The sequence below is a fragment of the Nymphalis io genome, chromosome 4 (genome assembly GCF_905147045.1).
Source record: "Nymphalis io chromosome 4, ilAglIoxx1.1, whole genome shotgun sequence".
NCBI classification, from domain to species: Eukaryota; Metazoa; Arthropoda; class Insecta; order Lepidoptera; family Nymphalidae; genus Nymphalis; species Nymphalis io.
Window position 1 is genome coordinate 3,162,399 of NC_065891.1, and position 21,255 is coordinate 3,183,653.

The 21,255-nt window shown below is 30.9% G+C and overlaps 1 protein-coding gene across 3 annotated transcripts in view; it reads right to left on the reverse strand.

Moving 5' to 3' along the window:
* Nucleotides 1-21,255, reverse strand: part of LOC126781659 (hemicentin-1-like) — a 372,002-nt gene that overhangs the window by 1,130 nt on the left and 349,617 nt on the right. For all 3 annotated transcript variants that reach the window (XM_050506615.1, XM_050506614.1, XM_050506613.1), the window contains exons 10-16: nucleotides 18,200-18,362; nucleotides 16,233-16,384; nucleotides 15,045-15,267; nucleotides 14,701-14,916; nucleotides 9,642-9,770; nucleotides 8,769-8,861; nucleotides 1,483-1,622 (exon numbers count right to left, since the gene is read on the reverse strand). In XM_050506615.1, the coding sequence (XP_050362572.1) occupies nucleotides 1,483-1,622; nucleotides 8,769-8,861; nucleotides 9,642-9,770; nucleotides 14,701-14,916; nucleotides 15,045-15,267; nucleotides 16,233-16,384; nucleotides 18,200-18,362 (1,116 nt within the window). The remainder of the gene's footprint in view (nucleotides 1-1,482; nucleotides 1,623-8,768; nucleotides 8,862-9,641; nucleotides 9,771-14,700; nucleotides 14,917-15,044; nucleotides 15,268-16,232; nucleotides 16,385-18,199; nucleotides 18,363-21,255) is intronic.

The window sequence follows — 21,255 nt, forward strand, 5'->3', positions numbered from 1 at the left end:
TGTTACGCTTTCACGTAGTAACTACTCAACTTATCATAAAATTTCACATTCACGTTATCAGGGGTGCAGGAGTTCTATTGGATATCATAATGTAACCTTATAACCTTGCAACAAATAAAAAATAATTTTAATTATTATAATAGCAACAATAAGCCATATTTACTATAGTTATAATATAAAAAAGGAATATTCTATTTTCATTTTAAATAAAGCCTTGTTCTACAATTGGCTATTCTATATAGCTATTTTAATATTTTTCTAAACATTATTTAGATTATTTAGCTAATGTGTAACAGTGGGCTAAGAAAAAAAAAATAGAAAATACTGGAAAACGATCAATAATGATTATTTACTCCCGTCGGAAGTAAAATGTGTTGGTGTAATTAGAGGCATCAGTAACGTAATAACTTAAAAGAACTTCGCATTTGCAGTGTAACAAATGTCTCGTATATCCTACGTTACCAATTACTACTCTTTTTTAGTTATACAAAAAAAACTATTATTAGTATAATGAATATTGACATCTATATTCAACTTAAAAAAGTTCAAATAATATACCCATTTTTGATGGACAAAAATTTCAAAAATATTACATCACAATTAAATTCTGCGTAATAAAACAATATGTTATCCGTAAACTCAATATGCAGAACACAAATACTAAAACGAGTCAAGATGGCAGCTCTTGTTCTGAAATAGTGCCCTAAATCTTCCTATTCTCGTTTTCTTGCATCTGAATGCTTAACCACTTCATAAGAGCTAGCTATGTTTGTTTGAATGTTCTATAGCAAAGCGTTTAGAAATTTATAATTTTATAAACTTAAGGTCCGAATGTATAATCAGCAGTTAAATTTTATCTGAATATTCAGTTTGACAGAATGTGAATATTCATTTTGTGGTAGATTTATGACAATCAATAAATAAGTGTAACGCTTTTATATTGAATAAAGATTTTTGACTTTACATTTTAAAAGTTCTTGTTTAGAAAATTGATTAAAATATCAGTTTTATTAATAAGATAAAATCAACCCGTTGCATTGCTAAGCTAGTAATATATTGAGGAAAGTCTATTAATAAGTATTAATTATTTTAAGATCCTATTCACATCATTTAAATTTAAAACTATACTTAAAAAAATATCTAATTCAAACACTTTCATAAATATTTGAATACCATAAGCGTTAAATTAAAATACCAGTGTAATTTTAGCAATACCTAATTAAAAATAAATAGCATCTGGATTGAACTGGATTTTCAGCTAAAAATATTAATAAATTAAGTCTCTATAATAAACATTATTTGTTATACGTTCATGTTAACTTACTCTATAAAACAAATAATATTTTTATCATGGACAATATAATGAGTATACTTCAATCAATAGTTACATGTGTAGTGGATGTAATTTCGGTATGTTTCCTGTAGCTGAATACTATTCAACCGCTCAGGAATCTGAAAATAATGTCATCTTGTTTTGCTTACTGGTAAGTCGTGTGTCGCGTTGGAAACAGGCGATGTCGGAGATTGGGTGCGTGCCAAACTGTGACAACTCGAAGAATTCTTTGCTTCAGACTTCGCTACTACTGTCGAATACTGAGGAGGCTCGGGCGGACAATCTATACCTAAATAAAATAAAACTTATATTTAAAATCAAATAATACTCAATTAAATAAAAATAATCTAACTAACCATTAAGCCTATTGCACTATCTTTGCGTGTTTGGGAGAATTAATAAATAATTAACAGCTAGCTATATTTGTATGCAGATAGACTAAAACACGAAGCGTAGTTGTCAATAAAATATAATCACTCAATATTCGCTTAATATTACATCGTACGATAAACACGTACTATACGGAATTATCAGAATAATAAATAAGGTATAGTATAAAAATATAAAGTTTATAGGTACGTAAAATTTGTATTAATTTATTATTGTAAAAATTGTACAATAGAAAACCATTTAAGCGTAAACTAAAATTAAACAATCAGAACTATATTATATGGTTTTACTAATATTGAAATTAAAATATAACAACAACGCCAAAATTTTACTTATAAAGAATAGAATGAAATCATAAAACCTGCTTAATAATTGCTTTAATTTTTAATATAACTTGAAGGCAAATGAAAAAATAAGCCAGTTCTCCAGTAAGTCTCAGTCTATATCTATAGATATCGGAATTTTAAAAAATAAAGTAAGAGTTTGTAAATATCCCACAGCTGGGCTAAGGCCTCATTTTTGAGGGAAAGCTTACACAACTATGCTGCACCAATGCGTGTTGGTGGATACATGAAGACATGTGGAAGATTTTTATACCAATTTTAACACTGACAGTGGCTAGATCGTGTGACTCTTAACCGATGATCGTGATTTCAAATCCGGGTAAGCACCACTGAATTTTTATGTGCTTAATTTATGTTTATAATTCATCTCGGGCTTGACGGTGAAGGAGTGCATCGTGAGTAAATCTGCATACGTCTAATTTCACCCAAATTCTGCCGCATGTATATTTAATCAACCCGCATTGGAGCAGCGTGGTGGAATAAGCTACCAATCCTCAAAACAGGAGAGAAACTTAGCCCAGCAGTATGATATTCACAGGCTACTAACTAAATACTAAACTTTTATGTGCTTAATTTGTGTTTATAATCTATCTCACTCTCGGCAGTGAAGAAAAACATCGTAAGAAAATCTGCATGTGCCGAAATAGTGCAGCGTGTTGAAATAAACATAGATAAGAATCTAAGAAAAAGACCTTAGCCTAGCAGTAGGACATTTATAAACTACTAATTTTATCTTCTTACTGTCAATCTGCCGCCAAATGACGCTAAATCCCATGCCCATGTGATTATTTATTATTATATCACTTACTCGCAGTCAAAAAAAACTAATAAGTAGGTATCAATTTCGACAGACACAAAGCCGTACTTCCATCAGAAGTATAAATTGAATGATATTAAGTAAACTATAATTATTTAATAAAGATAATATTATTTTAACTGGTTTTTGTATAATTGTATAGTGTAATCGAAACAGAAATTCTACAGATACTTTTTTAATAGTTACTCAATATTAAACAAAACGTTTCCAAAGAAAACTGTCAGTCTTTCGTTTGAAGTGTGATGGAGCTAAAGACGTTAAAGGAAACATATGAAAAAGTATTATACTACAATATTTTCTAATATACATTACATATACATTCTTACATACAATGTACAAAGGTACCACCAATGTTTATTTACTAAGAGCAGACAGGTCCGTACCTTAAAGCACGTAAAGGCGTGAGCTTGCTGCTTATCTCTCTGAACTTGTGTCAGATTGCCATCCTACCTGATTATGATCGTGAGGGAATGATTGCACCTCTGTTTGCGCACACGATTGCGCTATAATATTCTTGCGCGGTGAACTAGTTTCCATTGGAACATGCCATTATGACCAAAATTATCATCAATTTGTTAAATATAGTTGTATAAGAAAAAAGTGTCGTTTTATATCCGTATATAATAGAAATAACAATAACGAAAGTGTTCCTTGTAATATTGTTATCTAATACTGCTATCATTGTTGTTGTCAGTTCTAATTGTTTTAATAATAAATTAATTAAAAAGTAAAAACCGTAGCGTTCGCTTGAAAGGTAGTAGTAGTAGTAGTAACAGCCTATAAATGTCCCACTGCTGGGCTGAGGCCTCTTCTCCCTTTTGAGGAGAAGGATTGGAGCTTATTTCACCACGCTGCTCCAATGCGGGTAGGTGGAATACACATGTGGCAGAATTTCGATGAAATTAGATACATACAGGTTTTCTCACGATGTTTTCCTTCACCGAAAAGCACGAGGTGAATTATAAACAGAAATTAAGCACATGAAAATTCAGAGGTGCTTGCCCGGGCTTGAACCCACATTCATCGGTTAAGATTCACGCGTTCTTACCACTGGGCCATCTCAACTTAATTTTTTACTTGAAACTTATGTTTTACTTGAAAGGTAAAACTTTTAAATCGGTCCGTGACTCGTAACAGCAGCTGAAGTAATTATTCACCGGTTAACCCCGAGGGAGTTCATCGATCGCGTATACGTACACTGGGGAATCGTTTCTGGAACGTATTCGGTTTGGTGTAAACAAAACGTGTTTTATTGTCCTTATATCATCTGTGTATTCATTGTAAGCCGGCAAGAGATAAGCGAATCGAGATTTTTTCGTAATTTCCTTTGTTTCATATACGTATTATGTGTATATGTATATATTAAAACTGTTCGCCAAGTGCATGTGTCGGAATTTTTTTTTGTACTTTTATTTCCATAATTATTTTATTTTTAATACTAAAGGCCATAAAAAGCGGTAAATAAAAAAACGGTTGACAAAACTTAGGAAAACTTTCGGTTAAAAAAAAATTATATATTTTTAAAAAAAGTTTTTTTTACCTATTGTTTACTTGAGTATTTTTAAGTCGATTTTATGTCTTTTTTTTAACTTTACATATATGAATTAAAAGTGTTTCGATAGTAAATAAATATCGCTTACTTCATATCATAAATAAAGTTATTAAAATTGTTATATAAATATATCAATTATTTTGATGACAACGCTATTCAAATTAAGCTGCAGGCTATAATTTAGCGACTATCCGCTTCAAACACATTTTAGATACGTCAATACATTAATACTGACTGACTGAAACTGTTTATCTAATTTGCATTGAATTACAGTGTGTTTAAAAATAAAAACTTTAATTTTTATATAAATGAGAAAAAACACGTTTATTCAAATGGGTTGCACAAAGCCCTATCACTAAGTAAAACATGTGATTTTGGGATAAGAATTTCTCTAGACATTAAATTATTGTAGACATTAATAGTGATTATAAGTGAAATTTTAGTTTTTATAATTTGGGTGACACTCGAACACCTCAGGTTCAAAAACATTCCTCGAATTATACGCGGTAAGCATCAAATATCTGCAGCAAAACTTTTACAAACTAAGTTCCTTGTTCTGTTCTCGCGATCTTGTAATTAATTTAATATATTTTATGTAATATAGTTCTATTCAATACAAAGATTTAGATTTATGTGCCGCAATGACTACGAATGTATTCTTCTATTCAATTTTGTTCCAAAAAAAGGTTCCAAGATTCTCAGTTGCAGCCTAGAGTCTGGAAGTCGGTACACACTGCACACTCTCATACCTCGGAAAGCACGTAAAGCAGTTGGTCCCGCCCCCGAACTATTTCGGGTGTGTCGGATTGTCGTTCCGTTGGGTTATGAGAGTAAAGAGTGCACACAAATAAACATATGGCATTTTTTTCCAAAGTCCATACTTTGTAGAACTTGAATCTTTGGAACTATTTATTTTTCAATAATAAAGACCTTTCTTATTATCATAATTGAAACTTAACTTTATTTTACAGAAATTTGTTACGCAATTCTAATGCACAAAATTGAATGCGATAATATAATACTTTGATTAGGATAGAAGCAAGCCTGCCTCTTTTATTTACTAATAACATTTTTCTATTTTTAAATAAACGATTCTCTATAATTGCCAATAGTCTTGCCGTTTTTAGAAACTTCATTAATTATAGATCAACCTCCTTTGCAGTAACTTTATTCACAAAATAAAAATAAAAATATAAGAAGAACGTTACGTTGAGCTAAAGTATTTATATTAAACGAATTTTAATCGAAGTTTTATTTTCGTCCCAGTGCAGATTTTGTCATCACATATGGGGCTCGTTTTGCAATTTTCATTCATTCAAATATTACACAATATGTTTGCAATGCGCATTGAGAAAATGTTTTTTTTTTTGTTTCATTGGAATATGTATCTATGATCGTGCAATTTTATTCATTGCTGTTATAATAAATCGTTTTATTGTAATGTTGAAAGTAATGATTAATAATGGATCTTCTTTAAATATAAAATATAAAATTGTAATGTAGTTGACCTGCTACCAATCATGAGAACTAAGATGTCATATTTTTACATATGCAATTAAACTGCTTATTTACTTTTGACCTTTGAAACAGAAACTTAACAAAATAAGTATTGATGTATAATATTTGATGAGTGAGTAAAAACGGGCTTGGAAAAAGCCACCAACACCAGTTTGGTTTCACTTAACTTCTTGCTTTATATCATTTGTTATTTTATGATAAGAAATTAAATTTAAAGTGATAGTATATTATTTTGATGCGTATAATCTTCAAACATTGCAATTATTATTATTTGTTAAAGCTCATGTCACATATCACTTTTTAGATTTACGATCGTTTTCGACAAGCTTAGAGTTTATTCTTGCAGAATGCAGTTTTCCATTGCAATTGAAAAAACGAAGTAAGCAAAGAATACTTCAAACTTTTTCCATTAATATTTAAAGTGTAGATAAAAAGATACCATCGTTAATAGGCAATGTTAAAAACATTGCCACCGTGATTCGATAAAATCTATATAAAATTATGGTGCAGGTTGTCCAATATTTGCAAAGTTCCATTTTACTGTACACGTTTGAAATATAACGAAAAACATTTTGATTTTTTCACATAATAATATTTTTAAATAATCGAGTGAATTATTTTGTGTTGTTATTTCTAAAATCGGAAAAAGACCTAATAGATTTTTGTAACATAGCCTAAAATCACGACATTATTTCTTGTATTAAAACTAAAGATTGAATTAGACGACTAAATGCTAGGTTGCCTCAGTGGAGAGAGAATATGTAGATCTTAACCAAAGATCATAAGTTCGAGTATGATTACATTTTCTGCGGTGGAGGTAAACCTTGTGAGGTCACCTGCATGTGTCGTAATAAGTTCTTTAATACTTATATCCACCAGCAAGCAGTGGAGTAGTGTGGTGAAATAGGCTTTAAGTATTTATCCTTAAAATGGGATAAGTCATTTACTCAGCTGTAGGATGATTATGGGCTGTTAGTACGCTTAATATTTTTACCTTATAATCATTTAGATATAAAAAAATTAAAGAGGGTTATATTTTTATTATTATGGATATATCAGTAAGCACTTTCTGTGTTGAATCGAAATTAATTTTTTTGTAAAATAAGAGTAAGGTTTGGGTAAATGACCTAAATCTTAAAAAGGTGAATAACTTACAAAATTCACAAATTCAATAACAACAATTGTAATCTTTCATTCAAAACGGTCAAACTTTTCCAACGCTATTTAGCTTTGTCAATCCAAAAACGTAAATGACTAAGTAAAGTTTGCAAAATTGTATCATTGTAGTAAAATATTGTCACAAAGTTTCAATAAATTTGCCCAAGCCGTCTTTAGCACATCGCCATTATGTAGTCAGATTAGTAAACAAAGTTGCTTTGTTAAAATCGCTAAATGAATTTAGAGTTCAATAGCATTGCAATAGTATACTTTTTCTAAAAAAAATTAAGCTACTGTCAACATTTGATCAAGCTGCCTTGTTTTCTTATTTATACTAAATAAGCCGCAGGCCTTGAGGTCCTGGGTTCAGTCCTTGAATCGAGCTAATAAAAAGAGGAGAAGCCCCATTTATTGGGTTTTTCGGTTGAGAAATCGTTTGTAGTAGCAGGGAGTCAAGCAAATAGAGCCGTTTGACCTGCGCCTGAAATATTTCTGGTGGAATAAAAAGTGCATTTGAGTACTACAATCCATGAACGAAATCTCTCAGGACGATTTCGTCATTACCATAATAAAATGACACAATAATCCTTCTTTAAGATATATATTTAATTAACTGTTAATATTACCGAGATGACCCAGTGCTAAAAGCGCGTGAATCCTAACCGATGATCGTGGGTTCAAACCTTGGTAAGCAACACTGAAATTTCATGTGCTTATTTTTTTGTGATTATAATTCATCTCGTGCTTGACGGTGAAGGAAAACATCGTAAGGAAATCTATGCAGATTTCCTGAAAATGAAATTTTGCACATGCGTGCAAGGGAGAGGAGCCCTTAGCCCAGCAGTGGGACATTTACAGGCTGTTACTACTATGTTAACAATAACGGAAGGTAATTATGTACCTATGTATCTTAGTCCGAATCTATCGTAATTTCCATGTAAGAACATTCTCATTTATGTTACCATTACATTTAACGATACCATTCCATCTCAACAATGGTTCTTTTAGGTAATCTTATAAAAATAAATGACCCTTGATTCAGTTCACAACGAGGTATAAAAAACTTACTATTTTATTAATGGCTTTACTTATAAATGTTGCTTACGGGCTGATTATTTAAACAATGTGTCTTTTTCTTTCGAATGTCAAAGCTAGACTGGCAAATAAGCCACCTGATGTTTATTGCTCAGCCTTAGACATTGACACTATAAGAAATATTGACCAACCTTACATCGTCAATGAGTCACCAACCTTGGAAACGTTATGTCCCTTGTGACTGTAGTTACATTGATTCACCCATTCTTTAATCCGTAACAAAATAATACTAAGTATTGTTATTCCCCGGTAGAATATTCGATGAGTATTTGTTACCTACTCAGACGAGCTTGCCCAAAGGCTAGGCCTTTATTTGTCAACACACCTTTACAGGTTTTAACACCAAAATGTGTTTATCCTAATCTATTTCATATAAATGAGTTATTAACTTAAAATAAGTCATTATGATATGAACAATTATATTTAACCTTCAAAGAAGTTCTCGCATTAAATAATTCTAACACATTTCATAATAATCTGTTTAACAATTTCCCTCCACGACTACATTATCAGGCTTATTTTATTACGGAAGTATAAAATGATTGTAAGGAACATAATTACCTTTGCTGAGCGGAATAAGATCCGGGTTTCTATCGTCAGGGGACGAACGCTTCTGAAGCGAAGCCTTTTGGTTCTTGGTTGATTGCATTGTCACTGTGAATTAATAACAGGTTGAATATTTTACACTTAATATATTTAGGGAGACGCTTCAACGTGTTTTATTATTAATTAAATATACAGTAAAAATACCATGGATCAAGTTTCTTTAAGAAAATTAAGTTATATTTAATTCAATTATAGTATAAAATACTTTGAAAGATAATATTAAACAAGCCAAGGCATAAAGATTAAATAATGATGAAAACAATAATTAAAACTTTATTACTTACAATATTTATAGAAATGTTAAAATATTTATATTTTTTATCAGAATCAGATCTGAGCTTCTATTTTAGTTGTTTTTTGTTAAAAACAATTAACTTTAAATTTTAAATAAAAGGACTTCACAAATACTTTTAAAATTGATTAATTATGTATTTACAATTTTTTTGCGACTGCCTCATTGGTCTAGTGGCTAATTAGTCTGACCTTGGAGTCAAATCCAAGGTCAGGTCAATAAAAAGTCATAGGGTGTTTTTGTCATAAATTCTCAGTAGTACCCCGGAATCGGGAAGTTAAAAACTCACGTCCACTCCCATGTGGAAATACATTAGCCATTGGTCCTGCACTTGAACTCTCTCCGTTCGTGTCAGATTGCCCTCATATTGAATTATGAGTGTATCTGTGTTTCCGCACACACTTGTGCACTATAACACAGATGGCTTATCTTTTTCAAGATTGGCCACCGTAGCCGAAATTGGCCAAAAAGACATCATATATATTATTATATAATTTATATTACTTAAGTTTGAATGAAAATAATGTAAATCAAACCTTCGTAGTCCCGAGCTCGGTGTCTCAACCGGGTCGCAATGAGTGCAAGGCATAGGATGATAGCTACAGTTAGAGCGGCACCAAGCACCCCACCAACCGCCCAGTTGACTTCCCACGCTTCTTGTGCTTCTGTATAAAAAAAATTGTAATAGATAAATACATTGGCGAATTTATCGATGTTAATCTAAATACATCTACGTATGTATATTCAAATCAACATAATATAAAAAAACGGTAACGTTTTTACTAGTTTTATCTTCTTTTTCGGTACATTTTAAGTGTTAAGACTTAAAAAGTTCTTAGGTTATTTTTTGTAAAGAATAGGTTGCGTATGATCAATCGGTCCTTCTGATGGTAAGTGGCAACCACCATCCATATAAATTGACACCATAAGACATATTAACATTATTATTATTACATTACAATTACAAATTACAGAATGTAATTTTAGAGATTACTTATTGAATCTTCAATTCATGCTATATAATAATATATATTAAATAAAAGTTAAAAATTTCGTGCAATTTCGTTTTAAATATTTTATTATTTATTATTATAAATTCTCTTTGTAGTAAAATATTTTCATTGTTACTGGGATCACATGACATCAAACGAACGCTTGAGCAAAAAAGGTCTGTCGTTTAATGGTGTGACATTACAATTTTGTTACAAGGACGCAGATTAAAAATTATTCTGTTCGATCTATTTAAATATCTTAGATAGTAAATATAATATTAATTTTTATTTAAAATAGATATAGATTTAAACAAAATGACCAACCTGATGGTAACAGACCATCAACGCCCAAAATCATTGGTACACGAGGTAAGGGATCTTATATTCTGACTTGGATATACGTTTCCGAAATACATTTAATATATTATAAACGAATACATTAAAGGCTTAATATAGTTTAAAAACCCTTTTAACGAAACAAAACGTATTAAGAGTCAATGATTAAAATTTTAAAGCTGTATGTACAAATGTAATAATGACAATGGTTTTAAAAAATATATTCTTAAAATAACCAGATAATGACCTATGACTTGACCTATATTAGAAATTTACTGCGATATTAGAATAACATTCTCATCACAACTCGATTAAGTCTCAAAATTGACACTTGAATTTAAGCCAAATTGCCGTTTTCATGGCGATGGAATACGCCTCTACTTTTAGCCAACCGTAATATTCGAGGAGCGTGGGCGGAATAAAGACTGAAATTTAGATTTAATGCAAAAACTTAAGAAAATATTACAACTTTAATATTTTAGATATGATACGCTTTACATAAAAACTTTGGGGTTAGCACGAGTTCTTGTGACATCTATTAAGAAAAATTCAATTTACCAGCTTCAACAATATAACTTAGGGATTCTACTGTGAAAATGTTTTACTACATAATTATAAAGTGAGTTTTCTTCATACTTGATTTATATAATGAAAATCAATTAAAAAGCAACTTTATATTTTTTGCAAATAATAATAAATATTAAATTTGGAATAACAGTAAACTCTAGACGAGTCGAGATGGCCTAGTGGTAAGAACGCGTGAATCTTAACCGATTATCGTGGGTTCAAACCCGAGCAAGTACCACTGAATTTTCATGTGTTAAATTTGTTATTATAATTGATCTCGTGCTTGACGGTGAAGGAAAACATCGCGAGGAAACCTGCATGTGTCGAATTTCACTGAAATTCTAAAACATGTGTATTCTACCAACTCGCATTGGAGCAGCGTGATGGAATAAGCTCCAAACCTTCTCTTCGTAAAAAAAGGGAGAGGAGGCCTTAGCCCAGCAGTGGGACAATAACGCTTTATTGCAACAAATCAAATACATGTAAATTTAATGGACATATATGTATATATATAACCGTAACAGCCTGTGAATGTCCCACTGCTGGGCTAAAGGCCTCCTCTCCTCTTTTTGAGGAGAAGGTTTGGAGCTTATTCCACCACGCTGCTCCAATGCGGGTTGGTAGAATTCACATGTGGCAGAATTTCAGGGAAATTAGACACATGCAGGTTTCCTCACGATGTTTTCCTTCACCGTAAAGCACGAGATGAATTATAATCACAAATTAAGCACATGAAAATTCAGTGGTGCTTGCCCGGGTTTGAACCCACGATCATCGGTTAAGATTCACGCGTTCTTACCACAGAGCCATCTCGGCTTCATGTATATATATATGCCGGAGTAAATCAATCATGGTTAGATCATCATCTCAAGCAGTAAGTGAGAGGGTATATGATATATTATATATATTAATTTGACACTGATAAATTGTACGGAGCGTCTTTACTAAAATATTACAAATACAAAAGTTAAATGTAATCGCCTTTTGTAATCGCAATTAATGATTTTATTTTTGTCATTTATTATATTATTTTCAATTTTCAATGGTGTTATATTAAGTAAAATTTCAATGGTGTAATATTAAGTAAAATTTCATATTTAATACGTAAGCAATTTAATGTTGCTTCGAAGAAATTCGCCGCAATAATTCCGTAAGTCACTAATAGTAAGGTGTCCCTTTCAAGTATTTATATTTTGTCATAATGCATTCTGATAATATATATTTCAATTCTGGTATTAAAATCACATTCAGTAAAAATATAATTCATCTGATATATCAATGATATTAATATTCCGATACGATGCAAATATACACCAAATAAACATTGTCTGTTTGATTATGCAACCCTAGAACTGAATGGGTTTTATTTAAATTAGATTACTTTGTATTTCAGTCACGGCTTTATACTCAGTGTTATGTTGCAAGTGAGTCAGTGTAATTACGTACCTTAACAGACAAGCACTCGTAATATTACGAAACAGACAGGCATAATTCAAATTTAATCAAATAAACCGCATAATTAAATTATTAATAAAAAAGTCACTGTATACGCCTCATTTGCACGGCTAAGCCGCTGTTTGTATTATTTCGGAGTGCACATAGATTTTCTAAATGTACTAATCTTAATATGTAGAAATAAAATGTACTATTTCTGAAAAAGCGGATCGACTAAAAATATCTTGTCTACATTAATCCTATCCTCCATTAAAACTTACACGTGTTTTGAACTAAAATACATTAGTAAAGTCAGGGGAAATTTTTCTAAAGCACTTTTGTTAACAGTACGAATTGTAAAGCCCGCTTATGCTTTGTAAACAAAATAACAGTTGATACATTTTCAAAATTTTACCGACCATGAAAGTAATTCTAATAAAAGTTCTGAGAGCAAATGCAACCACAACTGAGAGACAAAACAACGTCGAGACGTAACTTTTTATGTGTTCTGATTTGTATTTTGTAAATGCTATGTTTGCAGAGATCTTTTAAAGGTTGTATATAATACTTGCTTGTCTGCCTCCTGCTCAATTGTCAGACATCTGGTCAGACAGATGTCTTGGGTTCATGTCTCGGAACAGACTAATAAATTTTTTGGGTATATTTAGAAATTCTTAGGAGTTACTTTAGAAGCTTGAAAGTTGTCAATGTTTGCGCTACCATGCTTCGAAAAGCATGTAAAATTCTTTCTCCAGACACCCAGTCCAAGTCGGTTGTCCCATCAGACTTAGAGAGAAACTAAGCGTCAAATTCACGAAAATATATGGCTTATATTCTATTTTCTTACAAAAGATCGGTAACAGTGTTTATTGTTTAAGAAATTACACACACAGCACAATATTTTTTTTATGTTTGTATCTTTACAAATTTATTATTATATATTTAACTCTTCTAATATTAATTTTTCATATATCAACTGTAGACAAAACTCTTGAAAGATAAATGTTCTAATACATAAAATACTGCTTTGGCAAGAAATGTTCAGCAAACTGAGTACGTCGAATAAGCTATATACGAAGCAAATGGTTTCACGGAGGTCGTTGGCATTTAAATAATTCTATACTTTAAAGGAATACAAACTGCATTTTTATTGTAACAAAAGATTTTGATTAAAGCTAAACGATAAGATGAAACTCAACGATCAAAGACGTTTTCTTTTTGAAATTTTAGTTTATACATAAAATTTACCTGCTTTGTTTGTTAAGTGGAAACAATTGTACTGAAGAATAAGAATATATTTTGATATTTCTTATTTATCTTTGGTGGAATAATAATAATAATATGTACTACCGAATTTTTATTCTTAGTAATAACTAATAACAATAAATTTGAAAACGGCAGGCGGATTGGCAGATGTGCCACCTGATGTGCTAATAGATCACCACCGCCCGTATACATTGATAATCTAATATTTACCTTTCCATACATCGTCGATGCACCACTGACCTTGGGAACTAAGATGTCATGTCCCTCGTGCCTGGTACAATTACAGTGGCTTATTTACCCTTCAAACCAGAACTAAACGAAATGCTAAATATTGCTGTTTGGCGGTAGAATATCTGGTGAGTGGGTAGTACCCAGATGAGCTTGCACAAAGCACTATTACTACCATACCATTTGTTTCTATTTAATACTCAACAATATTGAGTATTAAATAGAAACAAATAAAATATTTTATGAAGCATTGATCTTATCTTAAGATAATGGCTATAACTAATTTCCACTTTCCACTGCAGAAACGTTAAGTGTGCCTTCAGACACATGAGACTCATAGATACACTAAATATGTTACACATTTAAACTAATTTATAAGGTAATATTTAAAAAAATAGTTACATTAATATTGTATTCATTCAAAATAAGTAGAATAACAATAAAAAAAAATAGACTAAAATATTCTATATATTCTAAAATATTTATCACGTCAATTGTTCTATATGAATGTTCAATAACATGAGAAAATATGATAACCAGGTAATGTTTATTATGTCTAAATATTCTAATAGCGTTATATTTTTAAGAAAGTGAAATAAAAACATCAAACTAACAATTTAAAATTTGACATACGGTGTAATTTAACACGTGTATGCTGATAAATGTTTTAATCTTTCTGACAAAACACTTAATTTACTAACCCTTATTTTTTAATTTACCTCTAATCATTTTTATTACAGTAATGAAATAAAATAAATTTTCCTTTATTTACCTGTCCTTGGTGATAATCTAGGAGCAGTTTCCACGGTGAAGGAGATGTGTTCCGATCTTCCCCTACTGTTAGCAGCATACACCACTAGCTTTAAGTGTCTCTTAGCTCCAAGTCTTCTGAGATTCCATAAAGCTGCTCCGTTAGTAGAATTTGTTACAAGACCCTCATTAGCCCATACTTCTGCTATGTATGTACATTGAAGACCTCCTTCGTAGCCTGTTGGAAATAAGTGTTTGGCTATAAACATTGCTACCGCCTCTTGCAATTGCGCAGTGATCGCTAATATTCAATTATGACATTTTAAGGTCAAAGACCTTATAATAATTATAATATTTAAAAAATACCTGCAAGACAAGTTAGATCCAATGAGTCATCTGTGAGATTATACACTGAGCAGTTGGAAGGTGGGTCAGGCCTCGTTGCTGGCAGTAAAGTGTACACGCATGGTGACATTTGTTGTCCAGCTAAGTTAGTAGCTCTGCATGCCAATGTACCGTAGTCGATGTCAGAGACAGGCACGTATGTAAGTACTGACTTCCCTTCTTTTGCATTTACGGTGAAACGATCCTAAGAAAAATACATTATATATCATATATCACCACATTATAGCCTAATAATTTGTAAGACTTGTGTTTAAAGTTTTAAATATTGATATATCTTTTTAATTTTAATGTTTTAAAAATATTACGAACATGTCGATTTTTGCATACTACGATATCTTATCAATTGAATAAAAATAAACATAGAAATTGCTATCGCAAATATAATGCAACTAATCATAATAACAAATAAAATTAGCTCAAATTTAAAAAGCTACCAGTCTCTTAATTGTACAAACGCATGCGAGTCTAAATCAGCTGAATTCCAAACAATCACAATTTCATCGTAAAATGAATATCAGAATACACAAATGTTGAATAATAAAAAGTTCAATAGAAGGGACCATTTATATTACAGAACAAAGAGTGATACGCTGTTCAATAATTTCTTATGCCCGAAGGTAGAATCGTAAAGAATCAGGAAGTATTCCCAAAGTTGAAACCTTCTCATGACTTTCGGCGTAAAACGACTAAGTTTCAAAATGTTTTCTCTCGTAATTATTTACTTCGCGTTGGAAAAATACTCTTAAAAAAACAAAAGATTTTTTAACGTTTTGTGATAAATTGCAAACTCGAATTTTAAATTTGCTAAAATTTAATATATTATACTATCGATGTTTTGGCGTGTTTCATTGTATTTTTTAAATTAAATTAATCAATTAATGTTGTAAGAGGAATGAGAATCAGATATCAAAGTATTACATTATTCATTTTAACAAATATTTTCTGTTAAACTAAATTTCAGAATTATTACACATATGTATATCAACAATACAATGACTTATAGAAGCCAATTTCTATTAAAGTTTTTCAAATAAAGAACATATATTAAAATAAAATAGATACTTCTTAAAAGATTTATAATTTTTTTGTCATTGATTTATGCTTAGATATTTTATATTTTCGAAGTCTAATATTTCAAGGTATACTTACAGGGTCAACTTTAATTGAGCCCGCTGAATTGTTAAGTGTCCACTCGAAAGTGTCCGGTGGAGGAAAAGCGTCTACTTCGCATTCCACCTTCGATGGTTCTTGTAAAGCTGCACCGATCAATTTCACCTCTCTCTTCCGACATAAAGGTCTATCTGTACAAAAACAATTAAAGTTTAATTATAAATTTCTAACTCAATTCTTATAACTTTTTTATAATAAGATATACTTCATTATTTACTTCATAATTTTGGTCGGGTTTTCTATTTGATAGTAAATCAATAAAAAACTTATTTTAAATTTCCATTTGTATCTAAAACAAGTTTGTAACATAATATAAAAAGTAACCAAACAATGCGACGTTGACATGATATATAATAATCAAACCGCCTGCTCCATGATGTTTCAGCCGCTTTAAACGTTATTGCTCCGCCCCCGAGGTAGCGTAATAATATGATATAGTACAAGATTTTTTTTATAGAATAGAAAGGCGGTCTAGCATATGGGCCACCTGATGGTAAGTGGTCACCAACGCCCATAGACATTAGTATTGTAAGAAATGTTAACCATCTCTTACATCACTAATGCGCCACCAACCTTTGGAGCTAAGACGTTATGTCCCTTGTGCATGTAATTACACCGGCTCACTCACCCTTCAAACCGAAACACAACAATACCAAGTACTGATATTTTGCGGTAGAACATCTGATGAGCGGGTGGTACCTACCCAGACGAGCTTGCACAAAGCTCTACCACCAGTTATATACTATATAACCTTTCTCAATAAATAGGACTATTTTAAAATATATTTTTTTCAAATTGACCTGCTAGATATTAAGATAACTGCGTTCAAACAAGCAAACTATTCGGTTTTACATTATAATACTATATATGTAATATATAGATTATAAAGAATAATTTTGAAATTAAATCTCAAAATCTAACCGTTTCTTTAAATTTAGTAATTGAGATACTGCTTAAAAGAAGTTGATAAATTTACCTTTACTTATAAAACAAGGCTTACTGTTAAATTCAATTTAATCTCAAACCAAACTAAAATGCGAATATATTCAGATATTATTCATTAAATGCAAAGTATTCGTAAAACAAAGTAAACGAATACAGGACATTTCTGCGCAACTTTATTTTTATTTTCTTTTATATTCCTTATTCTAAGTCCTACTTCAACGACGAGGAGAAATTACATAACTTATTCATTTCTTCGGCCATCAAGATAGCGACCTTTTTCTTTTCTTACATTGCGCAGTCAATTAGCTCTTATACAGCTTCTGCTTATCTAAATGTACCCTGTCAGTCCATTTGCCGTATTGTTCTGGCTTCTAATTGATTAAATGATTCAAGATTTCTGATCCCATTGTGGCCGTGAACGGAATCGGATAGATAATCTCTACCATTAAATCTAGCGTGTCAGTCAATTTGGATGTCAATCGAATACCATTATGGTCCAAATAGTGGAAGGTTTACCCATAATTGAAGAGACTTACGTATAAATCGCCTAATTTCGTACTAAAACCATTACATTTACATAACGATTAGTAACCATTTGCGTATAAATTTCAAATGTAAGGTGATATTTCGACAAAAATTACCCAGATAAAATATACTTTGTATTACAGTGATATTAAAAATATAAAGTGAATAAAAATTTAATGTAAAACATTTTAATTGCATATTTTATAAATGATACATTAAAAAAATAAATTTGATTCCAAGTGCTCCCAACTGACAATTACACACAATTGTGGTTATACTGAATTGGATTGAAATTGATACATTGGATTAATTTGATAATTCATCAAATTTTTAGGTGACAAATATTAAATGTATTTGAAATAATTTATAACTTAACAAAATGGTGACTTTGGTTGATGTTCTCGAATGATATGGCAACTATTATTATTTGAAAACTACAAAAAAAAAAAAAACAAAAAGAAAAGGTACAAACTTACAAACAATCTGCATCCGTAAAGGCGGAGATTTCCCATCACCTTCAACATTGGATGCGGTACAGGTGTATAGACCGGCTTGGTGGCGTGACACATTACGTAGTGCAAGATTGGTGTTAGCAGTCAGGATCACACCGTTTGATGGATTGTTTTGAAGCAAAACGCCCTACAAAAGAAAAAAACATGCAATTTTTATACTTTTTGATATTTTTCAAACAAAAATATGTATTTATATAAAATATACATTACAATGAAATGGTATTCAATAGATAAATATTGTATTGTTGGTACCAACTAAGATATTTCGAAATAATTTCTACTTGATTAGGATATATCCCTTACATCTCTTGAACAATATGAATTCAAACATATACATATCCTTGTCACTGACATTATCGACGGTCTTTAGTAACAAAATAAAAGTCCATCACAAATATATGAAACTGTCAATTCAACGATTTTTATGTTAGTGAAGATAAAAAATACTGAATTCTAACGTTTTTCAAACCGATGCCATTTTACGCGGTCAATCAAAAACTGAACGGGTACGAATGAATACAGGATTTTGCCATGAATACAAAATTGTCACGGAAAAATATTTGTTATAATAAATAACGTTTCCTTTTATTTTTTTAACGCTGAATCGATTAAATATGACAATTTGCAGAATTCAAATAAAAGGAAAAACGCGCTCTGGTGATAAATTTGAATGTTCAATTTTAGTGGTTGGTGAAAAATAACTATTATATATTTCCAGTATGATCCATAATGTTTTGTTTAATTTTTTACATGAAATGCCGTTTTCAAGTTCGTTCAACTCGTTTTAATATGATATATGTTTTTTTTAAGGAATTCTATCTTGTTTGTCTTGTTTGATGAGCAAATAAGTCACCTGGTTAAAAATGGTTACCTTGTTCTAAATACATTGCCAGTACGAAATATAAGCCACTCCTTATACCATCAGCTCACAGCTAAATATAGGTTCAAAGATGTTATATCACTCATGCCTGTAATCACAAGGCACATACAGGCTCACTTTTACTTCAAACCAAAACACAGCAATCCACAGTATTCATCTTTAGTGATGAACGGGTAGTATCTACGACGACAGGCTTGCAGGAGGCTTATCCAGTCGATTGCTTATGTTTTATGTGTATTTAAGATTTTTTTAAACTATTACAGAATTTTTAAAAATAAATAAATTATTTTCGGTTATATATTCAATTCTCCATAATTTGCAGTAAACTATCCGGTACAAATAATTAGTTGCAAAGTCCTAATTAGTACTTATTTATGGAAATACTTGTGGCAAAATTAACTTTTGCATTCATCAAACTTTTTGTGAAAACAAAATGGCTATAAATTCTAAAAAAAAATTATCGATTTCAAAATTATTAATTGAAAATGCACGAAACGTATGCATTCAAATTAAATGACGATTTCAATTTTAATAAACGCGATACACTTGGAATATCGGACATGTTAATTAATATTTAATCTGCTGCAAAGGCACATAGACCTTTGCTACTACTTATTCGGTCAGTAAATGTAAGTTATTTTTTAAGCAACTGGAAACAGTTAAAAATTAATACTAACTCTTCACAATTTTATAAGAACATAATTACGAATAAAAATAATGATACATAACAGAATAAAAGCCGATTGATTCTGTACATGTTATAAATATGAAACTTAAAGGTTTTTCAACCGTGGCCTTATTTCTAATTATGAGTGAAGGGTGCTCCCTTTGTTCAGTTGTCACGCTGTCCAAACTAGTACCATTGCTATACAAGCTCAAAAGAATTGCAGAAAATGTTCTCTCTGCACTGATGCAGATACTTAAAAGGCTCAAACATCAAGATAATCTATGACAACGCAAGTATTGGCATAAGTTTCACTCGGTGATGATCATGTACTATCGTCTCACCAAAATTAATGTATCCTTAAAAATAAAATAAAAAACACGACTGCCAAAATATAAATAAAAAAAAGTAAAATATAATCAGTGTTACTCAGGGTGCAGGGAATTTTAACGATAACCCAAACATTCAAACCTGTTCAGGTATTGAAAGGTAATTATAATGGTTCAGTTATACTTCAAACTGGGACGCAATAATACTAAGTTATGCTGTTTATCGGTAGAATATCTGATGAATAGACGATATATACCCAGGTGGGCTTGGACAAAGCCCTATCACCTAGTAATTTTTATTTCGTTTTTTGGACAGTCGTGTAGTGAAGTTATTAATTCACATATTTGAAATAATAGACGACGTTAATATTCGTACTTACGTCATCAATCTGTGTCAGTTTTATTTATTCGGTTCGTCTTCTGACGGATGTAAGACTAGTTTGAGTAACCCTTTTAAAGTCAGTTTAATCCAAACGATTTTGAATGTGTATATTAATAGGTCACACCAACCGATAACGTAAGTTAACGAAACCAAAGAGAATATTGTTTAGCAACGAGGATCAAAATCGTGTACACGAACTGCCCTCAGTATGTCTGGAAGAGCCTTAATATGTCACCTCAGACATTAATATTATCAAAACTAATAATTACGTTTTGTCGTGGATTTGACATTTTCTCGATTTTTATAAAACTTCGATGGTTTAAATTAACCTGAAAAATACATATTTATATGTAAGTTTTGAATTCATGCACTTGGACATACTTTGCGTTCTGCATTGAATAATCGGATAAATAAGTGGGATTTTATTTCCATAAATATAATTGTTAATTATATCCTTATTCGATTTAAACCAAGTGTAATAGTTATTTTAAATCTGAATGAACTATTCATTTATTTCTTAGCTAAAGTTGATAAAGTTCTAGACAAAGGACTTATTCAATACGTCATTATCCCTAAGCGACGCTTTTGAAAAAGTTTTATAAGGCCGCTGGTGGTGTTAAATTAATAAGCGCTTTAATTATTCTTTTGCAATATACCAACTCTAGCTTAGTTGTGATAAAGTTTAATTTCGAATAGCAAAAATACTCCGACCTTATCAAGCGCATCGAAGTCGTCAAGTGCGTTTTCATAGACGTCGTAAAAGTA